Source organism: Thalassophryne amazonica, chromosome 10, assembly GCF_902500255.1.
Source record: "Thalassophryne amazonica chromosome 10, fThaAma1.1, whole genome shotgun sequence".
NCBI lineage: Eukaryota > Metazoa > Chordata > Actinopteri > Batrachoidiformes > Batrachoididae > Thalassophryne > Thalassophryne amazonica.
In genome coordinates this window covers 37,972,644-37,992,296 of record NC_047112.1, presented here as the reverse complement: position 1 = coordinate 37,992,296, position 19,653 = coordinate 37,972,644, and the positions used below count along the sequence as shown (strand labels likewise).

General features: G+C 39.7%; 2 protein-coding genes across 2 annotated transcripts in view; both read right to left on the bottom strand.

Moving 5' to 3' along the window:
- The window catches only part of cers1 (ceramide synthase 1), a 111,454-nt gene extending 103,543 nt beyond the window's left edge, over positions 1-7,911 (bottom strand). The window contains exon 1 of the mRNA XM_034179837.1: positions 7,182-7,911. Within this exon, the coding sequence (XP_034035728.1) occupies positions 7,182-7,439 (258 nt within the window). The 5' untranslated portion in view covers positions 7,440-7,911. The remainder of the gene's footprint in view (positions 1-7,181) is intronic.
- A 766-nt stretch (positions 7,912-8,677) lies between these two features.
- cope (COPI coat complex subunit epsilon) overlaps positions 8,678-19,653 on the bottom strand; it is a 46,254-nt gene continuing 35,278 nt past the window's right edge. The window contains exons 9-10 of the mRNA XM_034179832.1: positions 12,941-13,015; positions 8,678-8,920 (exon numbers count right to left, since the gene is read on the bottom strand). Coding sequence (XP_034035723.1) covers positions 8,867-8,920; positions 12,941-13,015 — 129 coding nt within the window. The 3' untranslated portion in view covers positions 8,678-8,866. The remainder of the gene's footprint in view (positions 8,921-12,940; positions 13,016-19,653) is intronic.

Below are 19,653 nucleotides of genomic sequence, written 5' to 3'. Positions count from 1 at the left end.
CAACCTTGGGAAAACTAAATGTATTATATTTGTAAATAAACAGGCACCCAAATGTAAAAATTTAACTACAACAATAAGGAAATTGAGTTAGTAACAGAGAATAAATTTTTAGGTGTTATAATTGATAATAAACTTAGCTGGAAACCACATATAAATTATGTGAAATCAAAATTGTCAAAAACTATAGCCATTTTGTATAAAGCCAAAGACCTACTGCCGCAAGAAGGGTTACTTACTTTATATCATTCTCTGATGGTACCATATATGACATATTGTGTTGAGTCATGGGGAAACACTTACAAATCAAATATCAATCCAATATTCCTTTTGCAAAAACGAGCCATACGAATCATCTGCAATAAACAATATTGTGAACCAACTCATTCTCTATTTGTGTCTTTAAATTTACTAAAATTCATTGATTTGGTCGATTACATTACAATTCAAACTTTATTTCGAGCGAAAAACCAAGCCTTACCGAGACATGTCCAGAGTCTGTTCCGATTGAGGGAATCCAGATATAGTTTAAGAGGTTGTGCAATTTTTATGAAACCACCAGTAAGAACAAATGTAAAGGGTTTTTGTGTGTCTGTGGTTGGGGTGAGGAAATGGAACAAATGTTCAACAGAGGTTAGAATGAGTAGTACCTTAGTGAGATTTAAGAAACTACTCAAAAAGAACATTATGTCTAAGTATCATAAAGAAGCAAATATAATTTGATTTATATGGAATGTTCAATTTATAAGTGGGACTTATTGTATATTTGAATGTGTGGGTATGTATATGCGTATGTAGATATATAGATATGGGTAGGTGTATATGTATATGTATATAAGTGACTGTGTATATGTATGTATATATTCATCATAGTACAGAAACAGCATTAGTGAAGGTTACAAATGATCTTCTTATGGCTTCGGACAGTGGACTTATCTCTGTGCTTGTTCTGTTGGACCTCAGTGCTGCTTTTGATACTGTTGACCATAAAATTTTATTACAGAGATTAGAGCATGTCATAGGTATTAAAGGCACTGCGCTGCGGTGGTTTGAATCATATTTGTCTAATAGATTACAGTTTGTTCATGTAAATGGGGAATCTTCTTCACAGACTAAAGTTAATTATGGAGTTCCACAAGGTTCTGTGCTAGGACCAATTTTATTCACTTTATACATGCTTCCCTTAGGCAGTATTATTAGACGGTATTGCTTAAATTTTCATTGTTACACAGATGATACCCAGCTTTATCTATCCATGAAGCCAGAGGATACACACCAATTAGCTAAACTGCAGGATTGTCTTACAGACATAAAGACATGGATGACCTCTAATTTCCTGCTTTTAAACTCAGATAAAACTGAAGTTATTGTACTTGGCCCCACAAATCTTAGAAGCATGGTGTCTAACCACATCGTTACTCTGGATGGCATTTCCCTGATCTCTAGTAATACTGTGAGAAATCTTGGAGTCATTTTTGATCAGGATATGTCATTCAAAGCGCATATTAAACAAATATGTAGGACTGCCTTTTTGCATTTACGCAATATCTCTAAAATCAGAAAGGTCTTGTCTCAGAGTGATGCTGAAAAACTAATTCATGCATTTATTTCCTCTAGGCTGGACTATTGTAATTCATTATTATCAGGTTGTCCTAAAAGTTCCCTAAAAAGCCTTCAGTTGGTTCAGAATGCTGCAGCTAGAGTACTGACGGGGACTAGCAGGAGAGAGCATATCTCACCCGTGTTGGCCTCTCTTCATTGGCTTCCTGTTAATTCTAGAATAGAATTTAAAATTATTCTTCTTACTTATAAGGTTTTGAATAATCAGGTCCCATCTTATCTTAGGGACCTCGTAGTACCATATTACCCCATTAGAGCGCTTCGCTCTCAGACTGCGGGCTTACTTGTAGTTCCTAGGGTTTGTAAGAGTAGAATGGGAGGCAGAGCCTTCAGCTTTCAGGCTCCTCTCCTGTGGAACCAGCTCCCAATTCAGATCAGGGAGACAGATACCCTCTCTACTTTTAAGATTAGGCTTAAAACTTTCCTTTTCGCTAAGGCTTATAGTTAGGGCTGGATCGGGTGACCCTGTACCATCCCTTGGTTATGCTGCTTTAGACGTAGATTGTGGGGGGGTTCCCATGATGCACTGTTTCTTTCTCTTTTTGCTCCGTATGCATCACTCTGCATTTAATCATTAGTGATCGATCTCTGCCCCCCTTCACGGCATGTCTTTTTCCTGGTTTATTCCCTCAGCCCCAACCAGTCTCAGCAGAAGACTGCCCCTCCCTGAGCCTGGTTCTGCTGGAGGTTTCTTCCTGTTAAAAGGGAGTTTTTCCTTCCCACTGTGGCCAAGTGCTTGCTCATAGGGGGTCGTTTTGACCGTTGGGGTTTTTCATAATTATTGTATGGCCTTGCCTTACAATATGGAGCGCCTTGGGGCAACTGTTTGTTGTGATTTGGCGCTATATAAGAAAAAAGTTGATTGATTGATATATTTATGTTTGTAAAGTATATACGTATGTACATAGGTATATGTGGCACAGCCCAAGCAGAGGGTCACCCCCAAGAGCCTGGTCTGCTTGAGGTTTCTTCCTTATATGGAGTTTTTCCTCACCACAGTTGCCTAGTGCTTGCTCTGGGGGTTGGTAAGGTTAGTCCTTACTGGCGTAAAGTGCCTTGATTTGACTTTCTTATGATCTGGTACTATATAAATATAATTATAAGTGAATAGTATATTGATGTGTATGTCTGTGTGTCGACATGTAGTAGTGTATTTATATTTATGTAAATATGACTGATTAGAATTGTTGGACTTGTACTAGCAGGGGTGGGCGCTAATAAGCTTTGCTTCAGCCCACACCCTTTCGGACTCACTAGTTTTGTCTGTGTTTGTTTGTGGAATTGTTCATTTTTTTCTATTTGAATATTTTGTGTGCCGAATTAAAAAACTTTGTCAAAACTTTGTCAAACTTTATTAAGAAATGATCAGACAGAAGGGAGTTTTCAGGGAATACTGTTAAGTCTTCTATTTCCATACCATAAGTCAGAACAAGATCTAAGATATGATTAAAGTGGTGGGTGGACTCATTTACTTTTTGAGCAAAGCCAATAGAGTCTAATAATAGATTAAATGCAGTGTTGAGGCTGTCATTCTCAGCATCTGTGTGGATGTTAAAATCGCCCACTATAATTATCTTATCTGAGCTAAGCACTAAGTCAGACAAAAGGTCTGAAAATTCACAGAGAAACTCACAGTAACGACCAGGTGGACGATAGATAATAACAAATAAAACTGGTTTTTGGGACTTCCAATTTGGATGGACAAGACTAAGAGTCAAGCTTTCAAATGAATTAAAGCTCTGTCTGGGTTTTTGATTAATTAATAAGCTGGAATGGAAGATTGCTGCTAATCCTCCGCCCCGGCCCATGCTACGAGCATTCTGACAGTTAGTGTGACTCGGGGGTGTTGACTCATTTAAACTAACATATTCATCCTGCTGTAACCAGGTTTCTGTAAGGCAGGATAAATCAATATGTTGATCAATTATTATATCATTTACCAACAGGGACTTAGAAGAGAGAGACCTAATGTTTAATAGACCACATTTAACTGTTTTAGTCTGTGGTGCAGTTGAAGGTGCTATATTATTTTTTCTTTTTGAATTTTTATGCTTAAATAGATTTTTGCTGGTTATTGGTATTGGTTATTGCACACATCTCTGCATGTTGCCGTTGGACTGACTAATAACCCCCCCATGTATATATATATATATATATATATATATATGTGTGTGTGTTCAGGCTGTATTTTTTCCACAAAAGACTTTATTTATGTTTGAAAGGCCACTCTCACATTTTTGAGGTGCAAATATGACTCAAGAAAATATTTTATATTTAGTTGTAACTTTGTGGAACAGCCTCCCTCATCATGTGGTAAATGTTCCAAGTGTTATTACTTCAAAGGAATACTATGATTATTTTTAGTGTTTGATTTTTATTGATTGACGATTTTATTATGGCATTTGATTACTTTTACTGTGCTATTTATGAGTTTTATAGTTATATTTATGAGTTTTACTATGATGCTTTTATAAATGACAAATGATGTGTGCTTTTATTCTATTTTTTATACAAATTTTGATGAATAATTAATGATTATTGACCGTGATTTTCCGCCACAGTTGCTGAGTCTGCATGCTCTTATCAATAATATTAGCAAGTTTTGTCTTGAATACGATTTAAAATCAACAAGAACTTAATTCAAACTACACTTTGAACATACTTCGAAGGAATAACTTGTTGAAGCCACGGCAGAAAACACAAAAAAACACACAGAAACTATCCTTAAAAAGTGCATGTGGCAGACGAACGGAAGTGAATTACAGCAACTCTCGCGGCTGGAATCCTGGGGTCACAATCTCACAAACAGAACTCAATGCCAACTCAAGATCTTGAGTTGGCATTCCAATCTCTCTACTTCTATGGCCCTTTGCAAAAAATAATTGCCCACCCCTACCCTAGGGGTACCCTCCATATATATGCTCATTCTAGCTGATCAAAAGCATTCTCCACATTTAAGCAGAAGACAGATCCTCCTTGTAATTCAAAGAAAATCTTTCTGGGATAAAGCCAGTTTGGCCTGCATGAATAATGGAGGCAATATGTTTGTTTAACCTGTTTGCTAGTAATTTTGTGAAAATGTTTATGTCAGAGTTCAGTAATGCAATAGGACAATAACATGAGGGTTCTGTCTCAAGGCTACCCTCTTTTAAGATTAGTGAGATATTGGCCTTATACAAGGAGTTTGGGAATTTCTGAGTTTCAAGTGAATGATTAAACATCCTAAGTGGTGCCAAGTTTTCAGGGAATGTCTTATACAATTCTATTCCAAAACTATCTGAGCCAGCACTCTTAAGTGTTCAGTATTTTAAAAGGATTGATTTCTGGGAGCTGGTTAGTTTTTTGTTTTTTCCCTGAGTCTGACTGATGGCTACAACTATAAATGACATGTTACCAAACATATAAGTGTGTGTGTGTGTGTGTGTGTGTGTGTGTGTGTGTGTGTGTGTGTGTGTGTGTGTGTGTGTGTGTGTGTGTGTGTGTGTGTGTGTGTGTGCGCTGCAGCAGTGTGGTTAAGAGAGTGGAGGCAGCCTGCATCACTTTTAGTCTGACATAATTTGCAATTTATGACTTTGCTGCAATCTCTCTACACACAGAGCCCTGAATAGAGCAGTTACTGTAACATTTCTTAATGTCAAAGTATTGATATTTTATACATCTAAAAGCTTCTGAATAGCTCACTCTAAAATATATAAAAGCATGTGGAATAGATAAAATATGATTTAAATGTATTCAGCTTGCATGTAACGTTTAAACAGTTCACGTTATTCCCTTCCAAAAATTTGCCTGTCTTGTCCAGTACATTGCATGCTATTTTTCTGTCTGAATGTCATGCCAACATAAGGTATTAGCATATTTTATTGATCATTTTCAGATGAAATTACAGTAATTCATGCAAGTCACCTTCACCCATTACTCTGTGTCCCCCATACCTAGGCCTGTCTCCCATTGCTGATTTATGACTCCCGTCCCAACTTTTGTTTTTGAACATGTTCAAAAACTGTGTGAGACCTGGATATATCGTGATCCAAAACAGTGAACAGACAGACATAATTTATGCAGAGGAGGTGCAATATTTTACAAAAGTGGGAGATGGGACCTTCCATTCTCTGAGTTTAAGCTTTGAGAAAGGTCTGCTGTCTGCATACTGAAAGACAGCAATTTAACATGTAGGGGTGTAAATTGTAGCAGGAGGCATATTTTGTGTAGTAAGTGCTGCCTGCACCATCTTCAAGTTTAACTTCTAAGCAAACACAGCTAACTTAGCTGCATTTGCAAATTCCTTCCTATATCTGGTTTGCACGTTCTCTGCTGCTGTTCCTATCTAGCACATTTTGTAGGGTATTACAGCATGTCTCATAGTCTTGTGGCTAGACACATATGGTTAGCCTCCTAATTCTCCTCTGCAACATAAATCCCATAAAGTATGTCAGACTCCTAAACAGAATACAGTTGTAAGCGTGCAAAAGTGTGGTAATGATGCGAGAGTAGCCCATAGACTGTGATGTAGCGTTGTGGGCATGTGCACAAACATGTATAATGGGACTCGTCCATGCTTGGGTGCATTGTAGAGGTGGGTGATACCAGGAATTTTGGTATTGATCCGATACCAGGTAAATACAGGCCCAGTATCGCCGATATTGATACTGATACTTTTTCATATTTAAGCTTCATAGAGCCAAAGGATCCAAAAGACCTAGGACAGAATTTCGCCAAACAATGTATGTGACAACAAAATACTTTATCACAATCAACATTTTTGTTTAAAAAATATCACTCAACACAACTTAAAATCTCCTGAGGTAGAGGGCTGACAAACCACAATACAAGGGTGCGCTGCTCCGTGTTGTGTGACAGCGCAGCGCTGCTCTTACAGAGAGTAGACTTTGATGAATCTGCGTGCGCAGCAGTCAGTGTGTGCAGGAGAAAAAAAGCTTGAGTACTGATCTTTTTACACAAGGATCGTTCAATATCAACACCAGCGTTGGTATCAATATTAGGATCGATGCTCCCACCTCTAGTGCATTGGGCAGTAACCGATGGTCTGCAATTTTAGAATTGGAATGCAAATTGGGGCCAGAAATCTGGAATGGAACTGGGAGACCAGATGGCCTTAAGTCTTTAGTCTGGCATGGACTTGTACACTGCTGTATGATCTTGAACATGTGCACATGGGCAGCCTGTCTGCCAACTAAAAACTTTTACATAGTCCTGGACACAACTATTGACACCCTCATTTGTAAATACAGAATTTAAAATATGTTCAGAAATAAATGCAATGAACCTATTTTGCATAATCAGAATATTTAATACAAAATGTCTAAGGTTACTGAAAATGAAAAGGACTCTTAAAAAGAAGACATGAAATTTCAGCGAGTTTGCCAAATGGCACATGGAAAACCCAAGCCTGGATCCCTCACACCATGCCGGTGTGTTGGACTTGGGACACATAATGCACTGGCTGTACATCCCATGTGGCTGAGTTCAAATCCGTAATTAACGATGGAAATTAACCAACCTCTGGGGCGGATATCAATTATGCTGACACTGTGGGTGTCACCTACCTTGAATAGAATTTCTGTCAGTCCCCGCCTCATCTGGGTCCACAGAAAGGCGCAAAAGAAAAACAGAGCGATTTCCATGCAGGTGATGTAGGCGTTATCCAGTAGAGTCTGTTTGGACAGCTCCAGACCGCAGGAGCTACAGTCCGTCCACGCGTCCCACATGGTGACTGAGGCTCTGCTGATCAGGTCCACGTATCCCGGCATGGGCTCTACTTCACCGGCCCCGGCGCCCTCACTGTACCCGCTGTAGCTGCCCATAGCGGTGCGGTGCAGAAAGAAAAATCTAAATAAATACAGATGAAAAAATGACGCCGATTCAGGGACACCGGGCGTCCAGGGATCAGTCAGTCTAGACTGCGTGTATGTGTAATCCAACGAACAGCTTGCAACAACAGATCACTTAAAAACGAAGAAACAAGCTTATCTAACCAGCTTACCCTCTTCAGCAGCTTAATTCTTTTGTTTTCCAAATTAAGACATGGGCCGATCCTTTGCGTCCAGAACTGTTTTATTAGTTAATTCAGGGCCCACCGGGTCTGTCCACAGCGTCGATATGTGATAATCACACAAACAAAACCGAAACACTGTTCAGTTTAACCATCAGCGGCGGCGCGCGCCGGCTTCTCTTTTGATCATGCCGCTACGCACGCGGGCACATCAGCGCGTCCTGGTTAGCCGCCTAGCTAAGTCTAATCAAACCAACACAAACGGCGTTTCACAGCGGCCTCTGAGATCCACGGCAGCTTGAAAAAATAATAATTAAAAAAAATGAACGAAAACGTAGTGGAAGCGCACATCCAGGGATTTTTAACTGGAGGTTGACACCTTTCAAGCACACGCGATCAACGCGCCGCTACACGCCGCACGAGCTCATCTCTCATCTCTCTGTCCGTTATTTCTTATACAACGACCAGAATACCGCTTCAGTTATTCCGAAGAACAGGTGCGGATAAGTGTCCCGTAGAGAAGCTGCTGCGGTCCTCCTCGCTGCTGCCGTTACTCAGTGTCGATCAAGTCGTGTGCGCGCGCTGCTGTCAGAGGGACTCAACTGGTGCGATTTAAAAAAAAAAAAAGGGAGGCGGGACATAATTGTGATTAGGACCACTATCTTCATTTTGGACCCTTTGTTTGAACCATGACAGTTTAAAAGCAATTCTTAAAGAGACAGTATACAAATGATAACCATGTTCATCAGTCTAAAGCCTGTTTGCATTCCTCCCATCCTGCAGATAATGCACTTTCTTCCGTTATTTATCATCTGTGAAGGTTTTCAATAATTGCATAACCATTCTTATCAAGATATGACAATGCATTCGAACGTGAGCCAAAGACTTGGGTAGAATTTGTATGCATTGTGCAGCATGTTGCCACACGTTTCACAAAAGATCACAAAAGGGCTTCAGAAAAACAAGACCACCAACAAAAGCCTTGCTATGACTTTTAAAAGGCTTACTGGATTCATGAGAGATCCTGAAAGATGCACAGCAAACACAACGTGGATATTCAACATTTATTACAATTCCAAAGGAATGCTTACAGGAGACAGATGTCAATAAGTGAAACAATTTTATTAACAATGCAAACGATCAAATTCAAAGTGTATGAGTTTAAGAGAAAATACAAACACATTACTGTGGTCTTAAAGTAGAACAAACTGTTTTGGTGTCTCAGCAGAAGCAGAAGTCTTATGAAGCAACGGTGGGGGCGTACTGCATTGCTAGTCTGTCAAAGTCATTCTCCTAAAGAAAAAACAAAGAGCACAAGAAAGCATTTAAAAACAAGAAGCAACAATCTGTCAAGGAACACGCTACATCGTAATGATTGTGTACGACGACCCAGTTTTAGTATGCTTACAGTGCATCCATAAAGTATTCGCAGCACTTCACTTTTCCATCTTTTATGTTACAGCCTTATTCCAAAATGGAGTAAATTCAGCATATTCTACTTACATCACCCCATAATGACAATATGGAAAAGTTTTTTTTTTGTTTTTTTTTTTGCAAATTTATTACAAACTAAAAAAAATACGTGTACATAAGTATTCACACCCTTAAACAGTGCAGATAAAAAGGACTACATTAAAGTTGTTTGAGGACATTCATTTCTGAATATAAAATGTGGTTTAGTTTTTGAATTAATAAATTGATCATCCTGATGTTTTGCTGTATTTCTTGTGTTGTTGGTTCACATTTAGGTAATATACTGAGTTATAGTTGTGCTCCGTCCCTTTGGCATGAACTTATTTATTTATTTATATGATAGCAAATGATAAAGGATTCAAGCTTCTTTTCATGAAAACTTCCAAAAACTGTGCTCTTTAAACTTATGCTGTATGTTTACAATCAGATGGAAATTAAAATAATGGAGTGTGTTATTATGGACAGTCTTTGGTAAAACCCAACTAAATCATCACTTTTACAGACACAAATTTTATTCCATCAATCATAAAGAAACATAAAACTGTATAGTACTCTGTGGTAAATCTGCCTGGAGTTTGCAATTCTCAAAAACTAAGTGGCTTTGCAAGAAAGAGACTGGTGAGGGAAGCCACCAAGAGGCCGACGGCAAATCTGTCACTTCAAAAGGATGGAAAATTACCAAATTTTAACTGGTAGTGTACCTCGTGAATCTGTAAGCAGTTCCCTGGTGTCTCTGGACTCGATCCGCTATGACAACCCTGAACCACTGGTGTCAGTCAAAAGAAAAACAATATGCTGTGGTTGCTGTTGTGAACTGCATTCTACCTTCTCACTGCTTAATTTTTAGTAATAAGTCATTAAAATCATTTATGTGAGTCTACAGATTGTGTAAAATGTGTACAGAATGTGGAAAAAGTGCAGCGCTGTGAATACGTCCTGGATGAATGGTATGTATACTGGTTCTCATGCAAGTGGCTAGTGTGTTTGTTTCCAAAACAGAAGATTCCCAGTTCAAGACCATCTGTGCCCATTCTCTGTGTAACATGGAGTTATGCCAGGAAGGGCATCCATTGTAAAACGTGTGACAAACCAACATGTGGATCCATATCAGACCCACCGTGGTGACCCTGAATACAAAGTGAGAAGCCAAAAGAAATTACTGTAATTTTATGTACATTGACACTCACCTGCAATAACTAAATGCATGACAAACATTAGGCAATGTTTAATGCTCTTCACTTTGAGCCAAGAACATCTACTTTTACCGTCTGTCAAAACAGCCAAGAACATCTACTTTTACCGTCTGTCAAAACAGCCAAGTTATCTATTTAAATTATGAAGGAGTAAAAGTGATAAAGACTGAACAGTAAACACAGAACTAGACAAAAAGCAAAGATCAGAGGTACTATTGATCTGCCTCTGCACTTTCACTTCACAGGTGATGCTGTGGTGTTTGTGCAGCACTTGAGAGATTGAGGCTGGGTTGCACCAACATAGCTTAAATTAAACCTAGTTTAGGCCTAAACTGAATTTAGTAAATCCATGTTTAAACTGGGTTTAAATTAATCTGAGATGTGTTGCACGTCTTAAATTTAAACCTGGATTACCTAAACTGGTTTAATCAAGGATTAAAATAAACTTAAATATGTTCATCAGCCGCCATTAATGGGTATGGTCAAATGTATGCATAAATAGACAAAACATACAACTAAAATTGACTGTAAACAAACAAACGATGACACATTGAATTATATAATAATATAATGGGCCGTTGCATTCAGTGCTCTGGAATGGCCTGTTTGATATATTTGTAAACACTGTCGCGTGCCGGCCGTTACATTGTATCACTCAGGCAGTGAAGATGGCATCAGTGAAGATGGCACCTCGTCAAAGGGCATCCAATTTTTCTTCTTTTGAGAAAAATTTACTGGCAGGGCTAATGGAGGAATTTCGGAAAATTATAGAGGACAAAAAAACCTGATAATTTAATGACAGAAAAGAAGGAGCAGGCGTGGGCATCATTAACGGAGAGATTCAATGGGGCAACAGGAATAAAGGAGGCCAGGGACAAGGCTCAGCTGAAAGGCTGCTGGAAGAATTTAAAAAGCAAGGCAAACTCCGATACAGCTTCTGTGCTTGATAGCTGGTCCGACTTTTTCACTGAGGTACAATACAAACTCTTTTGTGAATCTGTACCGCTGGAGAAACTCACTGTTGCTGTAGAATTCAACAGGGTTTAGCCTATCTCGAATATTTCTGCGTGGAACTCTATCTTGTAACTCAAGCAGACGAATAGCAGCAGCATGTTGTCCGAATAACTAATTTAAACCTCCTCCAAGGGTGGTTTATATTAAACAGGCAATCCAGGTTTATCCTTGGGTTAAAATCACTGGTGCAACAGACTCACAATTAATCTAAGTTTAAGTGGGGTATTAAATCTGAGATTAGCCATGGATTAGATTTAACCAGAGATTAGTGGAAACTAAATTTAAACTAAGTTTAAGTTTGGTGCAACACGACTAAAAAGTAAACTGAGATTAAATGTAGATTAAAGTTTAAACCACGTTGGTGCAACCCAGCCTGAGTGTCTGAGTTTGTGATATCCTGAATTGAGACTGAGAGCCAAGCTTTCGGTAACTTCCTGGACTCAGCTATTAAAATCCTGTCTGTGGTGAACGTGCCAATCTTGTAGACATTAACTTATCTCAGCAGTGATGTTCATGTGTCTGGGTCCATGACCTTTGCGATCATGAAATTACTTGCGCGAGCTTATGAAGTCACGATGCTTGGTGATTCCAATACTTTTGCAGGAGAACGAACATCCAAGTCTTTAGGGTGCTGGTGCTTCACACGTTAGGCTAGTATCTCACTGGGCTGTGACAGTCTGAACGGCATCCTCGAGGAAATATGCGCAGGTTGGCGCGAGGTTTGCAGCCGTTCACCGTCCCCTTGCCTGACGAAGGGCAGCACCCACTTCTCACTTGATTTTTGAAGAACCCCCCCCCCCCCCAAAAAAAAGTCAGCGTGATGAACTCCAGGCGGGCACCTGACGATTCCGCAGCTGGGGTGGCTGTTTATTTATTTATTCATTTTTCTGAGGCCCGCAGTCTAATGCTGCTGCCCCGGCCAGCAGCATTAGACTTCACCTGTGTGGAGAATGTGGACAGGGGATCCAGAATTATTGTTTTATTTTCATTGTCTGTGAGGGTGGATGTGGACTATGTAATAGCACTGTGTGTGCGGTATGTGTACAGACTGCTTGCCGAATTTTCACTGTCACTCCAGATGGCATTCAGCGGACAGTCAACCACCATGTGCAAGTCGTGAGATTCAACATGAGAAAGTTATCACTTTGAGATACTAGCCTCACCGTATGGTTATGAGACTTGGATACTGAACAGTGACCTCAGGTAATGACTGGGTATCTTTGGCAATAAGTCTCTTCAGAGAATCCTTGAGTACTGCTGGATTGACTTTGTGTGAATAAACAAACAGTCACAATATCTCTCGATATGCAACACTTGTGAGGAAATGTCACATTTTTGTCACATAGTGCATTCTAGTCATGATGCAGCACTCATCAGTGCTGAGAACTCCACAAAGTGTAAATGGCCAAGGATTCATCCACATTTCATGTGGCTGTGGCAGAGAAGTAGCTACTTTCAAGAGGTGGGAATGGACCATTTGTCTACCTGGATGGTTGCAATACCGGGATCCAAAGGAGGGTTTACCACTTTGTCATTTTGGATGCAATAATATATGACATGACAACTGCACATGCTTCCAAACATTACTCAATAGAAGGACATATACAGAGCATACAAATTAAAAGTATGTTACCTTTGCCAAATAGTCTCTGAGGAAAGGATGGGCTTTGTGAGCATCCTTCAGCTGGGAGAGGTAGCGATTAGTTACCTAAGGACAGATGTCAAGACCATACAAATATAAGAAAGTAAGAAGACTGATAGAACAAACAAACATTTCCTGACTTGGTTAATAGTAACATTAAGGCAGGGGTGGGCAGTTATTTTTTTGCAAAGGGCCAAATGAGAAACAGAAAATATTGTGGAGGGTTGGGCCAAAAGGCTAAATTCAAGTCTGCACAATAATAATTTTATTCCTATATAAAAAGCAATAAATAGCATTGTTTTGTCAAACTCTTCGATGTTCTGATTAGAAATTTTTAGTATAGTGGTGCTGTTGGGAACTATCACCACGCGCAACGCTTCCACTCGGGGTCCTATCCGACTTTGTGTCCTGAAGCCCTAAAACAAATCATCTTTTAGTACCATTTCTGGTCTGACTCTGTGCTGAATTGATTAGTTAAATTTATCTAAAATGTTTGTGTTTCATTGACACACTGTATGTTACGAATGTGCAATAAACTTCTTTGAAAGAAAAAAGAATGTACAGAAAGACAATTTAAAATTTGGGAGATTCTAGACTTTTTTTTTTTTTTTTTTTAAACACATTTACGCTGCATAATTTTCAATTATGCAATTTCAAAAGTTTGAATTCCGAAGTTACAATATCACCAGGCTGGGGGCATTCACTGTGAAAATCTCACCTTGTTTTTGTGATTCAGATTTTGACAACCCTCTATATTGTCAAAAAATAAAATAAAAATAGAAAAACAAAAGGTCCAGCTTTCCTCCCCGAGTCAGCAGGTGCATTTCTGGAAAACACATTATTAATCTGCATTTTACTCTGCATTTCTCAGCATGTGATGTACATTTTAGGAAAAGCAGAAACAGCCCGATGGCTGAGACAGTGAAACGAACGCTGCTTCATCCGATAACGAAGCTTCTGAAGGTTCGGATTTACAGAAGCTGTACAGAGAGACAGGAGGTGACACACTTCACCCCAAAACTCTTAATTTTTTCAGAATCTGTGTCACTGGACACTATTTTAGACCCACCGTGAGCGTGCACGCGGAATGTCTCCATGACGTTGTTTTTTTGGTGGAGTGGACTCTGGAAATCACAAGTGGATGGCTTCAGGATTTTTTTCTTCTTCTTCTTCTCAGTGGAGCTGGTAAAGTTTATTTTTATTTTACTTTGAATGTCTGTTTTGACACGAGACTGTTCTTTAACAGAGCAATACACATTGCACTCATGCAGTGTGCACGCGCACTAAGTTTTTGCACAGTGGAAAGCAGCGTGAATGATCAAAATTAAGTTATCACTTAAAATAATGAGGCATCATAACACGATATCACACTTATGTAAACTTTGTAATTAATCTGTGGTTCTGTTTTTAACGTTAGGAGCATTCAAGTGCGCGCTGAGACGTTTTCCTCTAAGAAATGCTATCAGAAACACTCAGAAATGTTATGATTTCAGTGCGACATGTCCTTTAAAACATAGAAGAATGGAAATAATGCACACCGCTGTCCAGCACCAAAATCTCAAAGTGTGTCTTAGTACCTGAATAATTTCAAATTCCGTTCTGCCGTTTTTTTTTTTTTTTTTATAAAAGTCTCTCTGTTCACTGTCACAGAGGCAGCATCATTCTTAGCCTCTGAGCTGATCAATCCCACAGCAGTCGGCGTTGATCGAGTCGGCTGTGCACCTGCCTCCATGTGCTTGGTGCTGGCGTGCCTCCTCCACAGACGGCCCAGCGATCACACCCTGCACGGACTGTGGTCCCGCCAAGATGAAACAAAAAATGCAGAGATCGTCCTCTGATCATCTGGCTTCATGTAACACTTGCATTTTGTCATATTTGTGTTATCTGGATGTAAACAGGATAAAATAAAGAGCTGAAGTTGTTTATGTGAAATTTCCAGCAAAAGCAGGTTTGTGCACCAATTCCTACCAAGTCTCCCGCTACACCTTCATCACGAGATGACACCACACTATAAGGGTGCTAGATGGCAGTATAACAACATGTTACATTGTCTGGGGAGAACCCTGATTTATTCTTTAATTTCAAGGTATTTGTGGGCCAGTCCGAGTAAACCAAAGGGCCAGATACGGCCCGCGGGCCGTAAAATGCCCAGGTGTGCATTAAAGGGACAGTCACACCAGAAATATCACCAGGTTACTACTTGCCCATGACCTAAAATATGAGGAATCACCAGACCAATCATGAGAAGAGAGTTTGACTTGGTGGTCATGGCTGATCAGTGGACGAAAAAAAAAAGAAAAAAAAATGGTCATGGGTGGTTTGTGAGGATGTGCAAAATCCAGCTGCAACTGAATTGTAAATTCTGAGGTCACAGGATATTGAAAGAAGGTTGCTCCATCATTGTCGCATCATTACGGGACTAGTCCTGCATCGTGTGAGCCGTTGAGAAACAGCCCATGCCGCCTGATGATCAGTGGCATCACCAGTGGTATGCCTTTATGATCATTAATGCCACTTGCCATGATTTCTACAGGCTGTCAGCTCAGCAACTGAAATCAATATTTTGCATTCTAGGGTTATTTTGGAATTTGTAATAATAAAAATGTAATCAATACTGCGCCAGGCACTGTACTTTTTCAGTCCTGCAGGTGTTGTTGTGTCTACATGTACAAAAACAGCAGTCCTGCCAATGTGCTGTTTCTTTTATGAACACACACTCAAACATGCCCTGTGCATACATCTAGGTGGGCGAGAGTCCGTGGTAGTTGGCACGCTTTGAAGCAACATGGATTTGCAGGAAGAAGTGTGAGCGAATGTTTGTGTTGCGCCCCCCCCCCCCCCATCCCTTTCCTTTGGATGAGTTCAGTACCACGGACAGCGATTGGCATACAACCCCTGGCAAAAATTATGGAATCACCGGCCTCGGAGGATGTTCATTCAGTTGTTTAATTTTGTAGAAAAAAAGCAGATCACAGACATGACACAAAACTAAAGTCATTTCAAATGGCAACTTTCTGGCTTTAAGAAACACTATAAGAAATCAGGAAACAAAAATTTGTGGCAGTCAGTAACGGTTACTTTTTAGACCAAGCAGAGGGAAAAAAAAAAATATGGACTTACTCAATTCTGAGGAATAAATTATGGAATCACCCTGTAAATGTTCATCCCCAAAACTAACACCTGCATCAAATCAGATCTGCTCGTTACTCTGCATCTAAAAACGAGTGATCACACCTTGGAGAGCTGTTGCACCAAGTGGACTGACATGAATCATGGCTCCAACATGAGAGATGTCAATTGAAACAAAGGAGAGGATTATCAAATTCTTAAAAGAGGGTCAATCATCACGCAATGTTGCAAAAGATGTTGGTTGTTCACAGTCAGTTGTGTCTAAACTCTGGACCAAATACAAACAACATGGGAAGGTTGTTAAAGGCAAACATACTGGTAGACCAAGGAAGACATCAAAGCATCAAGACAGAAAACTTAAAGCAGTATGTCTCAAAAATCGAAAATGCACAACAAAACAAATGAGGAATGAATGGGAGGAAACTGGAGTCAACGTCTGTGACCGAACTGTAAGAAACCGCCTAAAGGAAATGGGATTTACATACAGAAAAGCTAAACGAAAGGCATCATTAACACCTAAACAGAAAAAAACAAAGTTACAATGGGCTAAGGAAAAGCAATCGTGGACTGTGGATGAGTGGATGAAAGTCATATTCAGTGATGAATCTCGAATCTGCACTGGGCAAGGTGATGATGCTGAAACTTTTGTTTGGTGCCGTTCCAATGAGATTTATAAAGATGACTGCCTGAAGAGAACACGTAAATTTCCACAGTCATTGATGATATGGGGCTGCATGTCAGGTAAAGGCACTGGGGAGATGGCTGTCATTACATCATCAATAAATGCACAAGTTTCCGTTGATATTTTGGACACTTTTCTTATCCCATCAATTGGAAGGATGTTTGGGGATGATGAAATCATTTCTCAAGATGATAATGCATCTTGCCATAGAGCAAAAACTGTGAAAACATTCCTTGCAAAAAGACACATAGGGTCAATGTCACGGCCTGCAAATAGTCCGGATCTTAATCCAATTGAAAATCTTTGGTGGAAGTTGAAGAAAATGGTCCATAACAAGGCTCCAACCTGAAAAGCTGATCTGGCAACAGCAAGCAGAGAAAGTTGGAGCCAGATTGATGAAGAGTACTGTTTGTCACTCATTAAGTCCATGCCTCAGAGACTGCAAGCTGTTATAAAAGCCAGAGGTGGTGCAACAAAATACTAGTGATGTGTTGGAGCGTTCTTTTGTTTTTCATGATTCCATAATTTTTTCCTCAGAATTGAGTGATTCCATATCTTTTCCCTCTGCTTGGTCTAAAAAAGTAACCGTTACTGACTGCCACAATTTTTTTTTCCTGATTTCTTATAGTGTTTCTTAAAGCCAGAAAATTGCCATTTGAAATGACTGTAGTTTTGTGTCATGTCTGTGATCTGCTTTTTTTCTACAAAATTAAACAACTGAATGAACATCCTCCGAGGCTGGTGATTCTATAATTTTTGCCAGGGGTTGTATTTCATTCACAAGTACTCAATCAATCAATCAATTTTTTTATATAGCGCCAAATCACAACAAACAGTTGCCCCAAGGCGCTTTATATTGTAAGGCAAGGCCATACAATAATTATGTAAAACCCCAACGGTCAAAACGACCCCCTGTGAGCAAGCACTTGGCTACAGTGGGAAGGAAGAACTCCCTTTTAACAGGAAGAAACCTCCAGCAGAACCAGGCTCAGGGAGGGGCAGTCTTCTGCTGGGACTGGTTGGGGCTGAGGGAGAGAACCAGGAAAAAGACATGCTGTGGAGGGGAGCAGAGATCGATCACTAATGATTAAATGCAGAGTGGTGCATACAGAGCACAAAGAGAAAGAAACAGTGCATCATGGGAACCCCCCAGCAGTCTACGTCTATAGCAGCATAACTAAGGGATGGTTCAGGGTCACCTGATCCAGCCCTAACTATAAGCTTTAGCAAAAAGGAAAGTTTTAAGCCTAATCTTAAAAGTAGAGAGGGTGTCTGTCTCCCTGATCTGAATTGGGAGCTGGTTCCACAGGAGAGGAGCCTGAAAGCTGAAGGCTCTGCCTCCCATTCTACTCTTACAAACCCTAGGAACTACAAGTAAGCCTGCAGTCTGAGAGCGAAGCGCTCTATTGGGGTGATATGGTACTACGAGGTCCCTAAGATAAGATGGGACCTGATTATTCAAAACCTTATAAGTAAGAAGAAGAATTTTAAATTCTATTCTAGAAGTAACAGGAAGCCAATGAAGAGAGGCCAATATGGGTGAGATATGCTCTCTCCTTCTAGTCCCCGTCAGTACTCTAGCTGCAGCATTTTGAATTAACTGAAGGCTTTTTAGGGAACTTTTAGGACAACCTGATAATAATGAATTACAATAGTCCAGCCTAGAGGAAATAAATGCATGAATTAGTTTTTCAGCATCACTCTGAGACAAGACCTTTCTGATTTTAGAGATATTGCGTAAATGCAAAAAAGCAGTCCTACATATTTGTTTAATATGCGCTTTGAATGACATATCCTGATCAAAAATGACTCCAAGATTTCTCACAGTATTACTAGAGGTCAGGGTAATGCCATCCAGAGTAAGGATCTGGTTAGACACCATGTTTCTAAGATTTGTGGGGCCAAGTACAATAACTTCAGTTTTATCTGAGTTTAAAAGCAGGAAATTAGAGGTCATCCATGTCTTTATGTCTGTAAGACAATCCTGCAGTTTAGCTAATTGGTGTGTGTCCTCTGGCTTCATGGATAGATAAAGCTGGGTATCATCTGCGTAACAATGAAAATTTAAGCAATACCGTCTAATAATACTGCCTAAGGGAAGCATGTATAAAGTGAATAAAATTGGTCCTAGCACAGAACCTTGTGGAACTCCATAATTAACTTTAGTCTGTGAAGAAGATTCCCCATTTACATGAACAAATTGTAATCTATTAGACAAATATGATTCAAACCACCGCAGCGCAGTGCCTTTAATACCTATGGCATGCTCTAATCTCTGTAATAAAATTTTATGGTCAACAGTATCAAAAGCAGCACTGAGGTCTAACAGAACAAGCACAGAGATGAGTCCACTGTCCGAGGCCATAAGAAGATCATTTGTAACCTTCACTAATGCTGTTTCTGTACTATGATGAATTCTAAAACCTGACTGAAACTCTTCAAATAGACCATTCCTCTGCAGATGATCAGTTAGCTGTTTTACAACTACCCTTTCAAGAATTTTTGAGAGAAAAGGAAGGTTGGAGATTGGCCTATAATTAGCTAAGATAGCTGGGTCAAGTGATGGCTTTTTAAGTAATGCTTTAATTACTGCCACCTTAAAAGCCTGTGGTACATAGCCAACTAACAAAGATAGATTGATCATATTTAAGATCGAAGCATTAAATAATGGTAGGGCTTCCTTGAGCAGCCTGGTAGGAATGGGGTCTAATAAAACATGTTGATGGTTTGGATGAAGTAACTAATGAAAATAACTCAGACAGTACAATCGGAGAGAAAGAGTCTAACCAAATACCGGCATCACTGAAAGCAGCCAAAGATCATGATACGTCTTTGGGATGGTTATGAGTAATTTTTTCTCTAATAGTTAAAATTTTGTTAGCAAAGAAAGTCA